Source organism: Oryctolagus cuniculus, chromosome 19, assembly GCF_964237555.1.
Source record: "Oryctolagus cuniculus chromosome 19, mOryCun1.1, whole genome shotgun sequence".
In the NCBI taxonomy this organism is placed as follows: domain Eukaryota; kingdom Metazoa; phylum Chordata; class Mammalia; order Lagomorpha; family Leporidae; genus Oryctolagus; species Oryctolagus cuniculus.
In genome coordinates this window covers 14,509,314-14,530,945 of record NC_091450.1, presented here as the reverse complement: position 1 = coordinate 14,530,945, position 21,632 = coordinate 14,509,314, and the positions used below count along the sequence as shown (strand labels likewise).

The window sequence follows — 21,632 nt, the reverse complement described above, 5'->3', positions numbered from 1 at the left end:
ACGCAGTTCCTGGCAGATAACATCTGTAACGCTGTTCAACCAACTCCAGTGACGAAGCACTCACACAGCCTTGTTGAATTAACCTTTAAGACATTCTTCTTTATCCTGAGCAAAAATGCACTTCTGGGTGGCCTACAGTCCCTAATCTGGTTCTGTCACACAGGATTTTTTTTTTTTTGGACATATTTATTTTTATCTGTTTGAAAAGCAGAGCAACAGAGAGAGACAGAGGGAGCTATTTCCCATCTACTGGCTCACCCCCCAAACGCCTGCATCATCTGGGGCTGGGCCAGGCTGAAGCCAGGAGCCCAGAACTCCATCTGGATCTCCCATGTCCCGTTGCAGGGGTTCAAGTGCTTCAGCCATCATCTGCTGCCTCCCAGGGTACGCATTAGCAGGAAGGCGGATCAGAAGCGACACAGCGAGGACTCGAACAAGGCATTCTGATGTGGAACGCAGGTGTCCCAAGCAGCCACTTAACCACTGACCCAAATCCCTGCCTCTGATGTGCACATGTAATGGACGGGTATTCCCCTCCCGCCGAGCAAGCTGATATTAGATCAGTGATGCATCTAATATCCACTGGCATCTTAGAAACAAGGAAATGCAGCATTGTTACAGGCACTTCCTAAACCTGTGATCAAAGTCCCTGACGCAGAAGGCTCCAGCAATGACCGCTCTATCACCATGATTCCCAATCACCTCAGCTTCCTAGAACTGCAATATAAATCAAGAGACCTGCCAGAGGCAGGGTCAGCGAAGCTGCCTGGTTTTTGCACATCAAGTTTGACTGGGCCACAGCCACACTATTCATTTCTGCAGCAGCAGAGTTAATCCAGGCTGCAGAGCCTCAAGGACAGACTATTGGGACCTCTGCAGGATGTGCAGCCCCTGGGACAGAGGATGAGCAATGAGTGGGTCGAGGTGGTTGCACCCCTATTTCCAATTCTCACCCGCCTGAGTGGAAAGCCATGTCCACCAATGATTAAAAAAAACTCCTGAGGCCAGAGCACAGCTGGCAGCCCGCCAGGGATCTCTGTGGCCTCCTCGCTGACAGATCCACAAGTCAGCCACCCTCTGGGCTGGGCCACGTGGTTCACCTGAGTCCCTCCCTGGTGCGTGCACGTCTCTTGATTGTGAAGCGTAATTCTAAGTACACTGGGCTTGCGACACCGCAGGACCCTCCAGAGCTGTTAGGGCTGCAGATCTGCTTCCTCCAGCATTCCACTGTCCCCAGGGCCAGGCTCTTGGCACTGTGTGCCACCATCCTGTCCCCTGTTTAACACGCTCATTAGTTTTCCTTAGTTTTTTTCCTGTTTCCTTTCACTGCTGGCTCACTAAGAACAGGATGTTCTAACAACATCCCCACTGCCACGTTTGGGGAAAAGCAGCCTAAAGGAGTTGCACACAGGCCGTGACCCAGGGTGGGCCGAGCGCGGGGGTTTGGGACTTCGTCCTTCTATGCACTCAGAGGTCATTCTCTCGGCGGCGGTGGAGACGGTGACGGCTGCGGGGGATATGACGCGGCGCTGCTGCATGACGGGCTATTGCTACAGCTTGACCTTACCTGGCTCTGACCGAATCCCAGTCTAGCACCAACTTGGCGAGCTGTTTCCTCTGCTTCTGGATGTTGGGAATCTCCACCTGGAGGGAGAAACATGCCAAATGGGATGTGCTCGGGGCTGTCTGGCTTAACACCGTATTTACAAATGTTCTCTTCTGCAAAGGTTTTTTTTTTTTTTTTTTTTTTTTTTAATTTTTGACAGGCAGAGTGGACAGTCAGAGAGAGAGACAGAGAGAGAGAGAAAGGTCTTCCTTTGCCGTTGGTTCACCCTCCAATGGCCGCCGCTGCAGCCGGCGCACCGCGCTGATCCGATGGCAGGAGCCAGGATCCAGGTGCTTTTCCTGGTCTCCCATGGGGTGCAGGGCCCAAGCACCTGGGCCATCCTCCACTGCACTCCCTGGCCATAGCAGAGAGCTGGCCTGGAAGACGGGCAACCGGGACAGAATCCGGCACCCCGACCGGGACTAGAACCCGGTGTGCCGGCGCCGCAAGGTGGAGGATTAGCCTATTGAGCCACGGCGCCGGCTTCTTCTGCAAAGGGTTTTACAACCCCCATCGACTGCCCTTACTGTCCAAACATGTGTATGCTGAGCCAGATTCCTGTTAAATCTCGGACACGAGTGACCCATTCACCACCCAGTCTGGCCCAGTCTCAGCTCCTCCATGGTGCAGGGCACGAGCACCCACCTCTGCTATGCCATAGAGCGGGTCCACGATCTCTTTCTCCACAAAGACTTCGTGCTGAGAGAGCTCCAGGGCCAGCTGATTCGCAGCATCCCCACACGTCTCCAGCATCTTCCTTTAAGAACAAGACCCAACACCAAACAGGTGCGCATTCAGTCAGGGGTCATCACGTGGGCGCTGCTCTGCTTGCAGGCAGGGAACACTCTGGAGCACCCCACCCGATAAAGCCTTCAAAACAGGACGGGTGCAGGGCAGCGCCTGAAACCCGAGTCCTCCGATTTGTGCTTTAAAAAAGCAATGTCTTGGTCATGTGTTTGGCATGTGTACGCACGCAGGCTGGGGATGCACATGCGTGAACTATGACGTCACAACTTAACTCAAGAACTGAGTTCTCAAGTCAGGTGGAAACCAAAAGTGTTTCTCAAAATACCCCAAATCTTTCACACCACTGAAAGCTGCATGCCTAAAGCGAATGTGGTTTTCTACTGCCCAGAGAGGGGCTGACGTCAAGGGGCGTGTCACACGGGTCGTTTCCATGTCGTTCTCCTGTGAACATGCAGCTGATGTCACACCAAGTGCATCTGCAAATGGCACAAGGCCGCTGTCTGTCACTCCTTCTCTCCTCTTCCTCTCGTCCTGCCCCAGCTCTGACACTAGGGATGTGGTGTGTGGGGGCGTGGTGGACTGGTTCAGGGTGTACTCTCAGAGGTGCCCCGTTTCCCAAGTTTGAAGGCAGCTTTGCTGTTTCTCAGCTGTGTGGTCTGAAGCAATTTCCCTACCCTCTCTGGTCATCAATTTCTTCATCTGTAAAACGACAGTGGTATCATCACCTACCTCCTGGGCTACTCGGAGGCCTCAAGGAGCTATTACTCAGAAAGAACTTAGCACACGGCCAGCACACGGCCTCACTCTGCTGTTATGAGGGCACCCTTGTGGGAGGAGATGCAGACACAGAAACACATCCAGCCTGTGGACATGGCCACTCTCCTCCCAGGGCCGGTACCCCCAAATGCGGGAGCACAGAGAAGACAAGGGAAGGCTGGGAACAGGGAGAGGACTGTAGTCCCCAGGAAACGGGCTCAGGAGCGTAAAGGCCACATCTGTGGAAGCAGGGCCCGTGGTACGGCAGGAGAGGGCAGTGGCTGCAGGGGCCCAGCCTCGCTGGATTCTTACGATGAAAACGGCTTTGTTATTAGATTTATTATAAATAATACACGCCTAATTAGAAAAGAAATCCAAAACGTATATGCTCTTTATCAACCATCACAGACATTCTGGTGACCCTTGTTAAAGGTGACTCAGGTAGTAAAAGGGACTGGCTGGAGTTCACGGATCTGCATCAACAGGTGAACAAGGGCCAGACAGCCCACATCCAAGGTCAGAGGAATAGATACTGACCCCATCGGTCACTTCTGTTGGCCGCCCTTTCTACAGTACGAGCCTGGCTCCTTCTGAAAGGAAGATTCTTAGCAAGCCAGTGGCCTTAGCTCTACTTCTTCTTATGGAGTCAGGCAGATGAGCCACATCACCATGCTCCTGGACCATCCAGTCCCACAGGTGGCTGCCATGTGCACCACTCAGGGCCCACCCACCCCCACCGACCCACAGGGCACTCAGCAGCCTCAAAGCAGCTGACTCTTACCCCAGGAGAGAGTCTTCCAGCTGAGTCGATGCTTCTTGCATATTCTGAGCAAGAGCTGTCAAAGGGAGTTTTTTCTGGAAGGCAGAAGATAATATGTGTTTTTCATTACCTGACCCTCCCATTCAGATCACACTCACCGATTTCTCCCTCCAGGGAAATTTCAAAGGTAAGAGACAGCCTGCTTGGGTTCAGGATCCAGTCTCAAGGTGATAGTTGTGAGGTGCTCCAAAACCCAAAATTGTTTGAGTGTCACTTATTTACTCAAAGAGTTTTGGAGCATTTTGGATTTTCAAATCAGAGATGCTCAACTTGTACCATGTATGTTCCATGCCCTGAGGACATAGGCTCTCCGATTTTCATGACAAGTGCAATAAAACCTTTTGGGACAATGGTCAGTCTTAAACTGCCTCTTAACTTGGCTATAATCTTAAAATTTAGCATTAGTTGAATATTTTTAAACTTCTGGCTAAATATTTTTTTTAATTGCAATGTTAGTAAGCTCAAAGCCACGATCTTCTTATCTTAGGTTTGTAACCACAGAATCACCTTATCCAACATCCTCATCATACAGTCAAGGAACCTGAAGCCAGGCACCCCGGTAGAGAGCAGGAGAGCTGGACCTCAAGGCCCACGGGCCGAGCCCTGGTTCATGGCCAAGTCGATGGCTTATTTCCCGTTACAGGCAGCGGACGTCTGAACGTAGCAAGTGGGTTGGCTTCTGATTCTGCAGCGCTCCGTGAAACTGTGCCTTCCCAGCAGGAAGGGGCAGGTGACCCTGACGTTCCTGCCCCCAAAGGGCTCCATCCAGGTCACTTACACGTGTGCCAGCTTATGTTATACAGTACCTCTGGAAGGCTATGCAGGAAACTGCTAATACCGGGGGCTCTGCAGTGGGGAGCTGGGTGCCTGGGGAACAGGGCAGGGCAAGACCACACTTTATGTTCTTTTAACAATTGTGAATTTTGACCATGTAAATGTAGAACCTAGGCAAAAATGGTATATTGACTTTGAAAATAGCAAACAGCAAATATATACTTACCCATCTCGCCTCCCCCCAAATTATTTTCAAATAAATAAAAGGGGCCACCTCTGCTCCCTAGAGACCATTCCCCACCGCCAACTTCTAGAACAGGAAGACATGAGGATAACAGAATATTTCATACCTGTGAGTTATGCTGCCTTTCTAAAGGAAGTGAAATATAAGATCAATAAAAGAATCCAGAGAACTACACTCTCTGCAATTCTGGAACTCTTTAGGTCTATGGGGAATAGAGGAATCTATTTTAACAAGGATCATTTAAGATCTCAGTCATACAAAGGTACTTTAAAAAGTTCGTGGATAATGTATATTACAAAACACTGTAAATGGACTTCAAAAATTGCCTGCACCAAAACACTCAACCTTCAATTCCATTTTCCCATGAAATTTTGAGGTATTCTCATAAATCGCCTTGTAGCTTCCACGCCCTCACCCCACCACACCAATCCCATCTTCTGATGTGTACAAATGAGGGGATCCTGCTTCACACCTGAGCAGTGACTTCTTCTTATTTAAAGATTTTGGGGGACCAGCACCGTGGCTCACTTGGTTAATCCTCCACCTTTGGCGCCGGCATCCCATATAGGTACTGGGTTCCAGTCCCGGTTGCTCCTCTTCCGGTCCAGCTCTCTGCTGTGGCCCAGGAAGGCAGTGGAGGATGGCCCAAGTGCTTGGGCCCTGCACCCGCATGGGACACCAGGAGGAGGCACCTGGCTCCTGGCCTCGGATCAGCGCAGTGCCAGCTGTGGCGGCCATTTGTGGGGTGAACCAAAGGAAGGAAGACCTTTCTGTCTGTCTGTCTCTCTCTCACTGTCTATAACTCTACCTGTCAAATAAATTTAAATAAATAAATAAATAAAGATTTCGAACACCTGAGCATCTTAATAATGATGATGTCGTCCACAACCTGAACTCCCCTCCCCGACAGGTAGGGGCTTTGGGTTTCCTAGAGAAAACATCTTTTCTATCTCAGGGACGAATTCTCAAAGCTCTACAGCATTAATCTGTCAACGCCTGAGAGCTGCACACACAGAAAAGAATTCCCTTAGATTCTCAGGCCTGGCTGAGGCTGTCACCTGCCCCATGTCTCCTCTCCCCAGGTCTCACCTCTTCACCTGCATGGGAGCTGCTGGGGGCCCCCCTTCTGTTTTCTACAGCCCTACAGACTGCTGTGACCCTTGTGGTCACCTCGCTGCTCCCTCTTTCCAGGGGCAAGGCGTAGACACCCTCTGGCCCTGTCTTTGGCACTTTCATTTGAAGTTGAAAAGAAAAAAAAAAAAAGGAAGCTAAGCCATTAGGCTTCAAAAATGGGCCATGCATTATTTTACTTTATTTTATTTTTGTCTCTGCTGCCTGGAATATTCCCATCACCTGTCACTGATTTCCTTCCTTCATAGCTCAGACACCAGCTCCTTCAGGAAGGCTTCCCTGACCATCCTCCTCCACCTTTAGTGCCCATTCTTGGTCTGCTGTGCATAACACTCTGCATATTTTATGTACAATGCTATTTTATAATTATCCACTCGTCTGGCATAGGAGTTAGGGCGCTGCTTGGGTACTTGGGCCCCTCCCAGCCATATGGGAGACCTGGATGGAGTTCCTTCAGGCTGGCCCAGCCCTGGCTGCTGCTGTCATTAGGGGAGTGCACCAGCAGATGGGAGAGTCCTCTCTGTCTCTCCTCCTCTGTCTGTATCTCTGCTTTTCCAATAAATAAATCTTTAAAGAAAAAAAAAAAAAGACGTTGCTTGGCACACCTGGTTTTGAGGCCCAGCTCTGCTCCTGATTCCAGCTTCATGCTAATGAGCAGCCCGGGAGGCAGTGGGAGGCAGTGCGTGGGTGCTGGCTCAAGCAACTAGGTCCCTGACCCCCATGTAGGAACCCAGATCCAGTTCCGGACTCCTAGCACTGGCCTGGCCCAGCCCTGGCTGTTGTAGGCATCTGGGGAGTAAAACAGCAGGTGAAAGTGCTCTTTTTGTTTTTCTGCCTTTTAAATAAAATATATTTAAGAAAAAGTGAATTCCTATTAAAAAAAAAACTAGCCATGTGTATGTATCCTCCACAAACAGGCCAAGAACACTTAACCTTTTACTTATTTTGTATCTCTAGCATTTTTACGCAGTAGGTTTCTGATAACTATTTGTTCTCGAAGAACGTATGTGACATTGGGTCATGTCTCAGAGCAGACAACAGAAACCAACAGGACATAACTGTGAGAAGAACAGGGACATAGCTGGGGACTGGTGGGTACCCCGCGGATGGAATGAATGAGGAGATGGAATGAATAAGAGGAAGTAGGAGACCCGAGGCTGATAAGGCAAAACGGGATCAGATTACAGAGCTATGTCCTGCTACAGATCCTGGACTTTCTTCCGGCAATGGGAAACAGGCAGCATCTCTTAAGAGGTGGCCCTAGTATGCGGCACTTCCAAGGGTGGAACTGGTCCCCCAGGCACTACAGAATTTTTACCATCTGGGTTCTCACCCTCCAAATGCCAGGAGTCTCCCCCAGTCCTTATGGTGACCCAAATATTCCCTACACTCTTCCAAATATTTCTGGAGGGTAATCCTGGTACCTGCTGAGAACCACTAAGATAAGTTTAATTTTTTAGGCAGGAGGAGAGCCAGCCTGATTTGTATTTCAGAAAACTGATTTTGGCTCTCAGGCTGAAGACAGACTGGAAAGGAGGGAAAGTAAGAGGCAGGGAAGGTAGCCAGGAGGTAACAGTCCAGTAAGAGGAAATCAGGTCTTGCATTGAAGTGAATGAAGGTGGTGGAGACACAGTAGGGGGAGGCATTTAAAAGATATTCACATGCGCTCATCAGGCAGCTAGAAGAGGGCGGAGGAGAAAATAAAAGGGAGTATAAAACCACCCCAGGGTTTCTAGCTTGCATCACAGGAGAGGTGGAATTCCAGAGAGTCAACACAGAAGGAAGAACTGGTTACGGATCCTTCAAATGACATCCAGGGCAGGAAGATCCTGGCTTGGCCGAAAGTGATCTAGAAGTCAATGGCACAGATTAATGAGATGCCGCGAGAACACAGGAGTGGCTCAGAGCACAGCACTCTGTGAGAAGGAGAAGAGGAATGCTGGGAGACAGATTAAAGGGTAAACAGCAGAGACACCACAGCAAGAGAACGAGAAGGAACAGCAGGGCAGAGCCAGGGGATGGGTCTGGTTCTGAGGGCTGGGAGCCTGCAGGGAGCATTCCTGGATTCGTAGGCGGATGCAAACTTCCAGCAGAACTCTTGTGCAAGGCGGGAAAACCCTGTTGTCAAACCCTGTTGCCGCAGAAATGTCCAGGAAAAACAAAAGGGCAATATAGATCATCTGCATACTGGCTTTTCCTTTTGAGACCTGTGACAACAAAGCCATACAGCAAATCCTAGCTTCCCTGTGTGTCACCTTCATGGGGTGTGGGCTCTCAGGGTTATTAGCGCGTGCTCATAAGCTAGGAACCTGGAGCAGCAAGGACAGATCTGCATAACCAACGAGAGCACCTGAATGTTTTGAACAAATGTGCCCTGGAGTAGACACCGGATGCCTCTCCTGCTGCCTCTCTTTCCTCCTGTCCGCAACAACATCTGATTATTCTTGAAGACCTACCAAAGCCTGTGAGTTGGAGGCAGGCTCATAGCCCAGGCTCCAGAGCTGGAGCCCATCAGCCAGAGCCAGGCAGAGCATCTCAGCTCCCTGCCCAGCTTCACCCTGTCTTCCAGCAGGTGATGAGGGTGAATGGGGATGCGGAATGTGGGCTTTGTTGCCTCTGAAATGCTAGACCAAAGACCACCTCGAGCCCCTCCCAGCCTCAGGACCTTCCAGTCAGCAGGCCAGTAAATGACTTCTACTTTCCACGCCCATTTAAGATTGGCTGTCAGCTTCCTGTCATCAAAGGATTCCTAACCAACACGCCCTCTCTCTTATCAATGTCAAACAGCGGCTTTAAGGCCCGGGAAGAAGATTCAGCGTGAGTGGGGCTTGCAGGAGGTATCACATGTATGGGTGGTGACAGAAGAGACCAATCTGCTCACGCCACTTGGGAGACACTAGCCAATCATGTCACAGAGACAGGAGAACGGACGACCCCAGTCACATCTGATACTCACGTGTCTCCTCTCGACGTCGGTGCCGTGCTGGCCCTGGAAGCACGCCATCAGGCGCTTATGGGAATGGTGGCACATTGACCGCACTGTGTCCAGGCGCCGCTCGATCTGGCAAGGCAGAGACAAAGCCGTCATCTTTACAGTCCGAGAGCAGAGTGGTGCTGGCGTGGAGGTAGGGAGAACACCCTGCAGTCCAGCTCTTTGCTTTGGGTATAAAACATCAAGGTTCTCACCACTGACATTTTGGGCTAGGGTACTTCTTGGTTGTGACAGTCGTTCTCTGCAGTGTGGTGCATTTCGCACCTCCGGCCTCTACCCAATAGATATCAGTAGACCCCCAAATCCCAAGTTGTGACAACAAGAAAGGTCCCTAGATACCGTGAAATGTCCCCCGGAGGGCAAGATGGCCCCCAGTTGAGAAGCACTGACCTCCCACTTGCTGTCAGACTGAATGGCGGCCGTCAGTGCACAAGCTACAGCACCAGCAGGGCCCCAGGTCCAACGGAGCAGAGCTACAAATGTACAGTGCAGGTCTAGGCTCACTGCCAAGAGGGAAAAGCCACAGGGATACCTGGAAATCTCTCCAGCGCACGGCGATGGAGCCTTCTACACACGGCACATCAGACAGAAGATCAAAGTTAATGTTCTAACACTTGGACTTGAGATTTCAGGTTTTCAAAATCATTTCTTATTGGGGTGGGCTTTGTTTTGTTTTCTCCTAAGTAAAATTTCTAAAGCAGACTAGAGAGTCAAGCAGGAAGAAACACTGGCCTAGGGGACCCACACATCACGAGAGGCTTCCCAGAACACTACTGCTGGGATATGGCTGTTTATGGCAAAGAGAGCTGCTTTTTATAGGCAGGAATGCCAAACATGCGCATTCTGATGACTCATGACAAATGAGAGCAGGCCCGTGGGGACGCTTTCTATTTTAAAGAAAAATCAACAAATTCAGAGCAGAATTCATTTTGACCCCAAAAACATGTTATCCAAGGAGACAGTCCGTGCTCTTGCTGAGGTCCTCATGGCACGGGCAGCTTTTCTGCAGTCCCAGGGCCCCGTCACCAGGACTCTGTTCTGGCAGCAGGATTGCATTCAGGAGCAGAGGCCACACGAAATCTTATGAAGACCACATTTTAAAACGTTAAAAGCGGAAGGCATTTGGCGGACAGTTCAGACGCTGCCTGGGACGTCTGCAGCCGCGTCAGAGTGGACAGGGTTGAGTCTTGCCTCCCCTTTGGAATCCAGCTTCCTGCTGATGTGCACCCTGGAAGGCAGCAGGTGATGGCTCTGGTCCTTGGGCCCCTGCCACCCATGTGGGAGACCCAGATAAGAGTTCCTGGCTCCTGGATTCAGTCTGGCCCAGCCCTAACTGTTGCAGGCATGTGGGGAGTGAGCCTGTGGAGGGAAGATAGTCAGATAGATAGATCTCTTTCTCTCTCTTCTTTCTTTCAAATAAAATAATAAATAAAAAACCCAAAAGCACCAGGAAACTAAAGGCACATCCTTCATTTGTCATGGGAACAAAATAAAAAGCGAACGCAACTCCTTGATTTGATTTTGATTCCCGTTTCCACTAGCAGAAGCACACAAGGACAGGAGCCCCTTCCTGTTCTGTTCGCTGCCTGATGCTGAGGGCCGGGAATGCTGTCACAGGAACAGAAGGTGCTCTTTCACTATTCTGAACAAACAGGACACATGTCTGCTGAGTCCCTGTGCGAGGCGTCGGCAAAACAACAGTAAACACATCCTGGATCTCCGCCTGGGATTCTCAGCCTCCCCGGGGAAACTCAGCACAACCAAAATAAAAGGCAGCGGCTCCAACAGAGACCCAAGGAAAGAGGTAGGAGCACACAGAGCAAATCAAGGTGCACCTCACAGGAGAAATATCCCAGGAACATCATCTCGGCCGCGTGGAGCAGTGGCAGTAACAACAAATCACTCACAGCCGGCCCCTCCCACGTGCGAGGCTCTGCGGCCAGCGTTTGCCAAGCTCAACTCACTGACCCCCCTGACAACCCCATGGGGTGGACACTGCCCTGGTCCTCCTGCAGAGAAATGGAAACTGAGTCACAGAGAGCACGAGTGAGAGAGAGTGAACTTTGCAGTGCTAACTTAAGTGGGTCAGGGAACACCTAACACCCTGGGAAAGCATGGTGGTGGCCATGTGTGTGAGGGTGCTTCCAGGCGAGATCAGTGCGCTGGTCTGATGTGAAGACCCAGCCACAACGTGGGCCGAGGGTCTGCAGAGCCCTGAAAAGGAGGTGAATTGATCTTTTGTCCTCACACCAGGGCAGACTGGGCTCCTGCCTAGATATCAGCGGCTGCCTCTGAGCTCCGTAACTGACACCCACCGCCTCGGGCTCCAAGTTAGACCCTCGGCTTCCCCGAGTCTGAGGGCGGCAGACTTGGACTCAGTCTGTGTCACACGACGGGCACCCCAGCGTGCATCTCCAGCCGCTCGCGACCCGTCATGGGACTTAGCTGCTGTCGTATGAGCAGACTCCCCTAATCCACGCCCCTTTGTGTACCTGCACACTCTCCAGAGAGCCCTGAGAACCACAGCCAGAGTCAGCAAATCCCTGAGGCCACAAAGAGCCTGGGGCCCACCTGGCCCTGGGATTCAGGTGGCTGGCACCAGTGTCTGAACTTGTGACCAGTCACCTCCTTTCCAGTGGAGAACTCCCGAAACCAGAGTGGGAAAACACGGCGAGTAGCGAGGGCAGACCGGGGGTTCCTGGTCACTGGCAAACCCCTTGGACAAAGGGACAGCTGCCACCTCGCTCCAAGCAGACTCGGTCTTCCTGCAAGTGCCTGCAGGGTCCACCGGCCTTGCCTCAGGGCTTCAAGGATTAGCAGATAATGTGTACACCCAAGGTGGGACGTGGGAGGGAAAATGCTGACATGAAAATCCAGTTTGGTTAATGCTTAACTGAACCAAAGAGTAATTCTCCACATCTGAAAATGAGTTTAAAATATATTATAGAAACTACTAGGGATGTTAAGAATATGATTTTTTAAAGAACTCTTGGGGCAGGCTTTGTGGCACAACAGTTTGCCTGCCACTTGGGATGCCTGAATCCAACACTGGAATGCCTGGGTTGGAATCTCAGCTCTGCTTCCAATCCAGCTTCCTGCCGATGCACACACACTGGGAGGTAGTGGGTGATGGCTCAAGCACTTGGGCCCCTGCCACCTACATGGGAGACCCAGATAGAGTTCCTGGCTCCTGTTTCAGCTTGGCCTAGTCCTGGCTGTTGAAGGTATTGGGGGGACTGAACACACAAATCAAAGATCTCTCTCCCTCTCTCCATATATCACTCTTTCAAATAAATAATTTTAAACAAACATGTTTTTATATAAAGGTTTATTTGAAAGGCAGAGTTAGAGAGAGAGGGAGAGAGAGAGAGAGCGAGCTTCTATCCATTGGTTCCCTCGCCAAATGGTTACAACGGCTGGAGCTGGGCCAGGCCAAAGCCAGGAACCAGGAGCTTCTTCTGGACTTCCCTATTGGATGCAGGGGCCCAAGCACTTGGGCCATCCTCTGCTGCCTTCCCAGGAGCATTAACAGGGAGCTGGATCGGAAGCGGAGAGCCTGGACTTGAACCGGTGCCCATATAGGATGCCGGTGCTGCAGATGGGGGTGCAACCCACTGCACCACACAGTTGCTGGCCTCTAAATAAATCTTTTTCAAAAACCTTCTATTCCTCAATTTAAAAATTTTCCTAAGGAGGGGAGGGAAGACCTTAAACAAACAGAAAACCCCAAGAAGTACTCTGATACCATTCCACCTGTGGTGGCTGTGGTAACTTACAAGGATGCCTTGGCATGGTGTGGTAGGGGCAGCATCTTTCTACACAGGAAGAAACTCTCCAGGGACTCACCTGAGATGACTGCTATGGGTTGATGGGTTGTGGAAATGAAAGGCAAGCAGACAGGTGAGCAGGCTTCATGGAAACTTCTACGCAGAAGTTTGTCCTTCGTGAGTACTCTGGGGTTGGGTGAAGGGATGTGGATAAAGGATCCACAGCCGTCTGGGAGAAATCCCCAGGCCCACTGTCAGGAAACCTTGTGGACAGAGTGGAGTGGCCCGGGCCAGGTTCCCTCTGTCTTTAGGGAGGAAGGAAAGTCTAGGCTGAGAGCACCCTCTGGCCTCAGTGTGGTGCTGGGAGAAGTGGCTGCTGTCCCTGGGAACCTACGCCCTTCAGGCCCCAACCCAGTCTGGAGCTCGAGTGCAATAGCATGAGAGGGAGCAAGACCTGAGAGCTGCAGGCTGGAGCCAGCGAGCCCCCTGCTCCCACTGGGAGGGCCTGTCTCATCAAGGGAGCCATCACAGAGACGGACTGGAGTCTCATCCACCCAGGACCTGAGCTGAGGTCACAGTGCCCGTGCCCTGGCCAGGCCCTCCCTCAGCCCCACCCCAACACCTGGAACCTGAGAGTAGGCCTAGCCCCATGTGACCCTCATCACAGAACACCAAAGTTTCAGATCCCCTTTTATCACCAAGCAGCCAACTGCGTTTCTTTCCTACTCAAGACCAGGCTAATTTGATACCATTTCACATAAACACACACACACACACACACACACACACACACACAGAACCGCACAAGCTTCCAACCTCACTTATGTATTTTTTTTCCCATGTCCTTAAACAGCATTTTTAAAAAGTCTCTATTTTGTTACCTGTAATAGATCTTCACTGAGGACTTCTGTTTTCTCGGCTCTGTGGGAAAAATTGAAAGTTCCGAGTTAGATATCCAGAAATGAAAAGCAGCTCACGAAGTGTAACAATTACTACTAGTCTGGAGGTTAAAGCAGAACAATCGGAAATAAGTGATCAGGGGAAATACTTCACCGACTTTCAGATCAGGGGACAACTTAGAAACACCAAAGAAACAGAAGTTTACAGAGCATAACAGCCACAGAGGTGACCTCGAACGGCTGCTGCCTACTTCAGTGGGTCTGGAGCGAGAGTGCACTGTTAACAAGGCCCTCCCTGCTCCAAAGCCCACTACAGGAGCCTACAGACCACGCTACAGAAGCTTCCATTTCAGTTCCTAGAATGATCATTTCCACGTTTCATAGCCTTACTGAAACAAGCTAGGCGCGAGCCTAGAAACAATGCAAAGATGCAAGCCTAGGCCATCAATCACAGTAGCAGTTGAGTGTGCCCTCCTGACTTCTCCCCACCTTCACTTCTGGAGAAACAGTGGGTTTCCATAACTGTCCCTCTGCTATGCTACAGAACTATTAACAGCATCTACCTTTCCAGGAAACGGAGGCGGTGGCCAGCACTCAGAAGAGGGGCATTCTAAGCTGATGCAGTCTCGGCTGCCAGACCATAATAACTTTGCCTTTTCTCTACAGTTCAGAAGGGCTGCATCACGGTGAATACCTGAAGCTGCCACAATTTAAGTGCATTTTTGGATATCTGGTTCAAAGAGTGATTGGACTCAAGTCATTTGATATCCCTACCAAATTTCCACTGAAATGAACGAGGAAATTTTTAAGAGAAAGAAAAAGTCTGTATCTGCCCTAAACAGTGATAGGTCTGGGAAGAGGCCAAAGTAAACCTAAAAACATAAAGCCTTTTTATAAGACATATTGTAGGGCAGGGATTTGGTTTGGCACAGCCGCAAGACATTGCTCGGGATGCCAGCATTCCTCATTGGAGAGTCTGGGTTTTGCATGCTCCTGACTGTAGCTTCCTGCCAATGCACACCCTGGAAGGCAGGTGATGGTTCAAGCACTTGAGTCCCTGCCTCGGATCGGGGAGACCTGGACTGAGTTCTGGACTCCTGACTTTGGCCTCGTCTAGCCCTGGCTGTTGTGAGCATTTGGGGAATTCAGAATGGATGGGGAGGAGTAGGGGTGAGAAAGACTGTGTGATCTTGGCTATGAACTAATGCAAGAGAAGGAAAAAATATTGAGCCAAAAAGTGAATGGGACCCCTGGAATGACCTCAAAACACTGCTTAGCTAGAGCAGTACCAGCTGTGGGTGAGGGCAAGAAGTACCACGGACCCCTCCGCCATCCCAGCCTACACTCAGGGCAGCAGCATGTTACTCAAGCTGGACACTGCCAGAGAGGGTCCCAGTACCAACCATCACAGCAGCGTCCCTGCTAACCTGCAGGTGCATGCAGGAGTGGCTCTTTAACCAGCTGCTGCAGGAAACCAGAACTCTGACCTGACCAAATACCTCCAAGGGCCAAAGGCTCCAGCCCCCACTTCAGCTCCACGCCCAAGTGTCTCCAGCAGCAAGCTGAAGTATGCCATGCTAGCCCTTGCTGGACACAAGGCACAGGCGAAGCTGAAGCGCCAGACATGGGTAGTCGCACAGCTAGGTCCTGTGCAGGAACACAGCTAACGGGAGACCACAGCTTCCCCATCATAGCCTTCCCTGCCGCTCACCAGCACACCCACCTCCGCCTAGCAAACACCCCTCCTGGGCTCTGCAACTTTCTCCTTTTCTGCTCTGGCCAGGGCCTCAAACCTGGCCAGGGTCCTGCCTCCCAGGGTGTGACTGGCAGGACTGGATCCAGAGGCACTCTGATGGGAAGTGGATGTTCCAGGCCGCAGCCTAACCCACTACGCCACAATGTCCACCTCTCTTTTTGAAGTACCCTGCATATCCTCTTACAAAACAAGTTACTCTTAAAAAAAAAAGTAATAGGAGAAAACTTATTCTAGAATTCCAATGTGGACTGTTAGCAAGTACGGGAGAATCAGTGACAACCCAGTAGCATACTAGAGCGGGCTGAGGAGAACTGTGTTATGTCCATCTTTCCACAGCTCCTTGTTCAGGGAACTCACACTAGTAACTTAAATCAAAATAAAATACACAAACAACTACAAACAAATCAAATCAGGGTTTTTTCTTTTTTTGACACCCTACTTTAAAACATTTATGAGCACAATGCTGCAACAGTCACAAAGAAAATAAGGCAAAGGTGAAAGATAGCAAGTAGGGGCTGGTGCTGCGGCACAATGGGTGAAGCCACCATCTGCAGCACCAGTATTCCTGATCGTATCCCAGCTGCTCTACTTCTGATCCAGCTCTCTGCTGTGGCCTGGGAAAGTGGTGGAGGATGGCACAAGCAGTTGGGCCCCTGCACCCACATGGGAGACCCGGAGGAAACTCCTGGCTCCTGGCTTCAGACTGGCGCAGCTCCAGCAGTTGCAGCCAATTGGGGAGTGAACCAGCGGATGGAAGAGCTCCTCTCTCTCTCTCTCTCTCTCTCTCTCTCTCTCTCTGCCTCTCTCTGCCTCTCTCTCTCTGTGTAACTCTGATTTTCAAATAAATAAATAAATCTATTTTAAAAAAAGAATTTATTGTGTTTTGTGATAAGCTATTTACTATGATTCTTAATTTTTAATTTTTTTTTTTTTTTTTGACAGGCAGAGTGGACAGTGAGAGAGAGAGAGACAGAGAGAAAGGTCTTCCTTTGCCGTTGGTTCACCCTCCAATGGCCGCCGCGGCCGGCGCGCTGCGGCCGGCGCACGGCGCTGATCCGATGGCAGGAGCCAGGAGCCAGGTGCTTCTCCTGGTCTCCCATGGGGTGCAGGGCCCAAGCACCTGGGCCATCCTCCACTGCACTCCCTGGCCACAGCAGAGGGCTGGCCTGGAAGAGGGGCAACCGGGACAGAATCCGGCGCCCCGACCGGGACTAGAACCCGGTGTGCCGGCGCCGCTAGGCGGAGGATTAGCCTATTGAGCCGCGGCGCCGGCCTGATTCTTAATTTTTAAACTACATGCACACATGGTTCCAAACTTAAGACAGTATGTGAGGGGTCTGCACTGTGGCGTAGCAGGTAAAGCTGCCGCCTGCAGTGCCGGCATCCCATATGGGTGCCACTTTGTGTCCTGGCCGCTCCACTCCCAATCCAGCTCTCTGATAATGACCTGGGAAAGCAGAGGAAGATGACCCCAGTCCTTGGGGCCCTGCACCCACGTGGGCGACCTGGAGGAAGCTCCTGGCTCCTGGCTTCAGATTGGCACAGCTCCAGCCGTTGCGGCTATCTGGGTAGTAAACCAGCAGATGGAAGACCTCTCCCTCTCCCTCTGCCTCTATCTCTCTGTAACTCTGCCTTTCAAATATTTTAATTAATTTAAAAAAAAAGACAGTGTGCTATATTTTTAAGTCACATTCTTGGTATGGTTAGAGATGAAGTACCTCCAACTTAAAGCAATGAGTCCAACTGTCAATCTCTACAAAAGAATAATAGGACACAGACCTCATCCAAAATAAAAGTTGGTATATTTATTGTCCTTGTCCCAAAGTAACACTGTTATGTTTTAAGTTTAGAGGTCATTTACCCGAAAAGGTCTTTGGAAGCTGAGAAATATACTAAGCATACTATATGAAAATGCTAGCATGCTGTTTAAATGTGAGTTTGCCTTATGTTCCCTGCCTTTGTGGATATTCTGCATAGTATACGAATAAGATTAATTTTAAGAAAAGATTCATTGTGCCTTAGATTTTAAGGTTCACTGAAATTGGCCGGCACTGTGGCTCACTAGGCTAATCCTCCGCCCGCGGCGCCAGCACACCGGGTTCTAGTCCTGGTCGGGGCGCCGGATTCTGTCCCGGTTGCTCCTCTTCCAGGCCAGCTCTCTGCTGTGGCCCGGGAGTGCAGTGAAGGACGGCCCAAGCCCTTGGGCCCTACACCCGCATGGGAGACCAGGAGGAAGCACCTGGCTCCTGGCTTCAGATCAGCACAACGCGCCAGCCGTAGCGGCCACTTGGGGGGGTGAACCAATGGAAAAAGGAAGACCTTTCTCTCTGTCTCTCTCTCTCTGTCTAACTCTGCCTGTCAAAAAAAAAAAAAAAAAAAAGATTCACTGAAATTATTAAAAATGACCTATAATCAGGAATGATGACGCTCAAATGGCAAATCAACATTGCAGAATATAACATACAAACTGGGGTGGCTCCCTCAGAGAGATTCCTCTGTTGGCCCTGTGCTAACTGCACCTTAAGTTTATGGACCCATTAGTGTCCCTACCTCCCCCATTCTGTGATCCAAATGATCTGATTTCCTGCATCACAGTGGATGCCCAGCTTAGCCTTATCCATCCTGGACTGTTTGGGAATGTTCATATTTGTCAGTGACGGGGAATTTTTATCGAAGGGAATCTATTCAGAATACTGGCCGAGGCACCCACTCACTAGCCAGATACATTAACCATAGAAATTTGTTGGTTTTTACCAAGATGTGTTTTTTTTTTTCATGGTGGGTTTTGTTTTGTTTTGAGTTTATTAAAGCAAAAAGAGCAGGCAGGGGACAGACTGGATTTATCAAGACACTGATAGACAAGAAATTAAAACAGTAGACAAAGTGATCCAATAATAAAAACAATGCTTGCTAAGTCAGATTGTATTAAGTCAGACATTTTGCTGCACAAACCAAAACATTTGGCCTATGGGTCTTTTCTGCTTTGTCAGAACCTTCTTTGTGTTCGAGGTTCTGTGCTTGAAAACACACTTGAACGCTTCCTGTCCATGACTGCAAAAACAATACGACTCAGGAAGGAACTTCCCACTCGCCGTGTCACCCTGCGGCTTGTTGTTCCCTGGGCAAGCCCCTCTGCAAGTTCACTGGCCATTCAGACGGGGCGAGAGCGGCCGGATTTTCAATTTACGTTTTGGTAAAGCACATTTCTCCTTATGATGCCTGGGGCCGTAAAGCAGCAGAGCTGTGCAGGCCTTCGTGCGCTGCTCACCTTTCCCCCACACAAGGTGTGGTCACCGCCAATGCTTCAGTGGTGGCCAACAGGAAGTTTCACTCAGCCCACTTACCAGGCAAGGAAAAAACAGAAATGTTCCCAATCAGAAGGAGTTCATGGTACCAAAGGAAAAAAGCAAAAATGCTCAAGACCAGCAGACAGGGTCAAAGGAAAATTTCCAATTGGCCTGACAACTTCCATCTCCACTCAGGGGCTGACTTGCGGCACAGTTACTGTCATCACTGTCACTACACTCCAGTGCCCAATCCCATGGCTCATAGCCTCCAGGCTGCTTCCCAGGATCCCAACTCTGCCCCCTGGGGCATCTACACCTTCACAGACCGTGCACGGCAAGAGCCACGGGCAGAAACACTCAGTGCAGGCTGTGGTCTCCAAGCACCGAGTGTCACTGACCTACTAGACCCCGAGTCCCATGGGGTCAGAGACCAAATCCGCGTGCTCCTGCCCAGAGCCTTCCTGCCGTGAGAGAGGTGCCAACGGACCAAGGGATGGCAGTCTCAACCACAGGGGAAGGGTAAAAGAAAACAGCTGCAAGGGGGAAACCTGAATACAACTAGGTAGAAAGGCAGCCATCAGGTGTACAGAATTGCCTTCTGCAGTAAAATCCACAAAGACCACAACTGAAATGTGTGACAGTGTCTCAAAGTTAAAGCCTTTAAAAATGGCAAAAAAAAAAAAAAAAAAAAAAAAAAAGGTAAAACCATTCACATTCACAGTTCTTAAACTTTATGTTAAAAGAGGAGTGGCCGCTGCCGTGGCTCACTTGGTTAATCCTCCGCCTGCAGCACCGGCATCCCATATGGGTGCCGGGTTCTGATCCCGGTTGCTCCTCTTCCAGTCCAGCTCTCTGCTGTGACCCAGGAGGGCAGTGGAGGATGGCCCAGGTGCTTGGGCCCCTGCACCCGTGTGGGAGACTAGGAGGGGGCACCTGGCTCCTAGCTTCGGATCAGCATAGTTCAGGCCGAGGCGGCCATTTGGGGAGTGAACCAAAGGGGAAAAGACCTTTCTCTCTGTCTCTCCTCTCTCTCACTGTCTAAAACTCTACCTGTCCAAAAAAAAAAAAAAAAAAAAAAAAAAAAGAGTGGAGGAGCTGGCACTGTGGTATAGCAGGTAAAGCCATATGGGTGCCAGTTCAAGTCCTGGCTGCTCCACTTCTGACCCAGCTCCCCACTAATGCGCCTGGGAAAGCAGTGGAAGACGGCCCAAGTGCTTGGGTCCCTGCATCCATGTGGGAGACCCAAAAGAAGTTCCTGGCTCCTGGCTTCTGATTGGCCCAGGCCTGACTGTTGCGGCTATTTGGGGAGTGAGTCAGCAGATAGATCTCTCGCTAGCTCACTCGCTCTAACTCTGCCTTCCAAATAAATAAGTAAATCTTAAAAAAGAAAAAAAAAAAAAAAAAAAGGAGTGGAAACCATTCCCATTCCAGAGGGAACTATTATTACAGATTTCTGAAGAATTTCTAATTTTTTTTTTTTCTAAATTTAAACCAGTGGTTCTCAGTGGGAGGCAAGAGTGTCCCCTTGGAGACACCTGGTAATGTCTGGTGGTTGCTTCTGGCAACTTATAGGTAAAAGCCAGAATGCTATTGAATATCTTCAATGCTCAATGCACCCCAAGCCTAAATCACATATAGAACTAGAAGGAATGATCTGGCCCTGTATTCATCTGGCGATGCTGTAACAAATCTCCTCAAGCTTAGGGGTTTAAACGATTCTAATTTATTCTCCTATAGTTCTGGAAGTCAGATGTTCGAAATAGGTCTTGTTGGGCTAACACTGAGGTGTCAGCAGGGCTGGATTTCTTTGTGGATACTGAAGACAGAACATGTTTCCTAACCACCTGGAGGCCGCCGCGTGCCTGGGCACATCAAAGCCAGCAACATTCGCTCAGGATCTTTCTTCCACCGTCACATCCAGCTCTAACGGACTTTGCAACCTCTGCTTTGAAGGGCATCTGTGATCACACTGGTCCAGGAGACTTTCTATGGATTGGCAACGCGAATTCCATCTCCCACCTGAATTCCCCTGTGCCACAGCTGCCCAACACATTCACAGCTTCTATGGAATAGGACCTGGACAGCTATGGGCAGGGGAAACGTTATTCTGCCTACCAAAGGGCCCAGGGTCAACAGTGCCCAGGTTAAGAAATCCCGATTTTAAGTGACACACACATCCATAGGCACACAGATATTATACATGCAGTACACACACACACACACACACAGACATGACAGGCACCTTCACAGGCCAGAACACAGAAGTACAGCTCTACCTCCTTCTGTTTTGATGGCTGCACAGTACATCTATATGTGGACATATCATAACCTATTTATAGCATTTAACTGCAGGAAATCAAGGCAGCCCCACCCAAACCATCCGTCCTCATTCTGAATCTAATCCAACTGTGGACTGCAGACAGGTCAAGAGAGTCAAACCTCCATATCGGAAGTGGTTTCTAGGGGGCTGGTGCTGTGGCGCAGTGGGTTAAACCACAGCCTGCAGGGCCAGCATCCCATAAGGGCACCGCTGACAGTCCCAGCTGCTCTGCTTCTGATCCTGCTCCCTGCTGATGGCCTGGGAAAGGCAGCGGAGGATGGCCAAGTACGCTGCACCCATGTGAGAGACCCAGAACAGGCTCCTGGCTTCTAGTTTTAGCCTAGCCCAGTTGCAGCCATCTGGAGAGTGAACCAGCAGATGGAAGATCTGTCCTCTCCTCTCCTCTCCTCTCCTCCCCTCTCCTCTCCTCCCCTCCCCTCCCCTCCCCTCTCTTCTCTTCTCTTCTCTTCTCTTCTCTCCCTGTGTAACTCTGATTTTTGAAAAGCAGAAAGTTACAGAGAGGCAGAGAGAGA

General features: G+C 50.3%; 1 protein-coding gene across 11 annotated transcripts in view; it reads right to left on the bottom strand.

The window, feature by feature from the left end:
• Positions 1-21,632, bottom strand: part of LOC100357058 (rho GTPase-activating protein 17) — a 93,053-nt gene that overhangs the window by 40,632 nt on the left and 30,789 nt on the right. For all 11 annotated transcript variants that reach the window (XR_011384646.1, XR_011384647.1, XR_516932.4 and 8 more), the window contains exons 2-6: positions 13,719-13,758; positions 9,035-9,139; positions 3,891-3,964; positions 2,252-2,363; positions 1,568-1,644 (exon numbers count right to left, since the gene is read on the bottom strand). Coding sequence is in view for 6 of the 11 variants with exons in the window: in XM_008257896.4 (XP_008256118.1) it covers positions 1,568-1,644; positions 2,252-2,363; positions 3,891-3,964; positions 9,035-9,139; positions 13,719-13,758 (408 nt within the window). In the remaining 5 variants the exon portion in view is untranslated. The remainder of the gene's footprint in view (positions 1-1,567; positions 1,645-2,251; positions 2,364-3,890; positions 3,965-9,034; positions 9,140-13,718; positions 13,759-21,632) is intronic.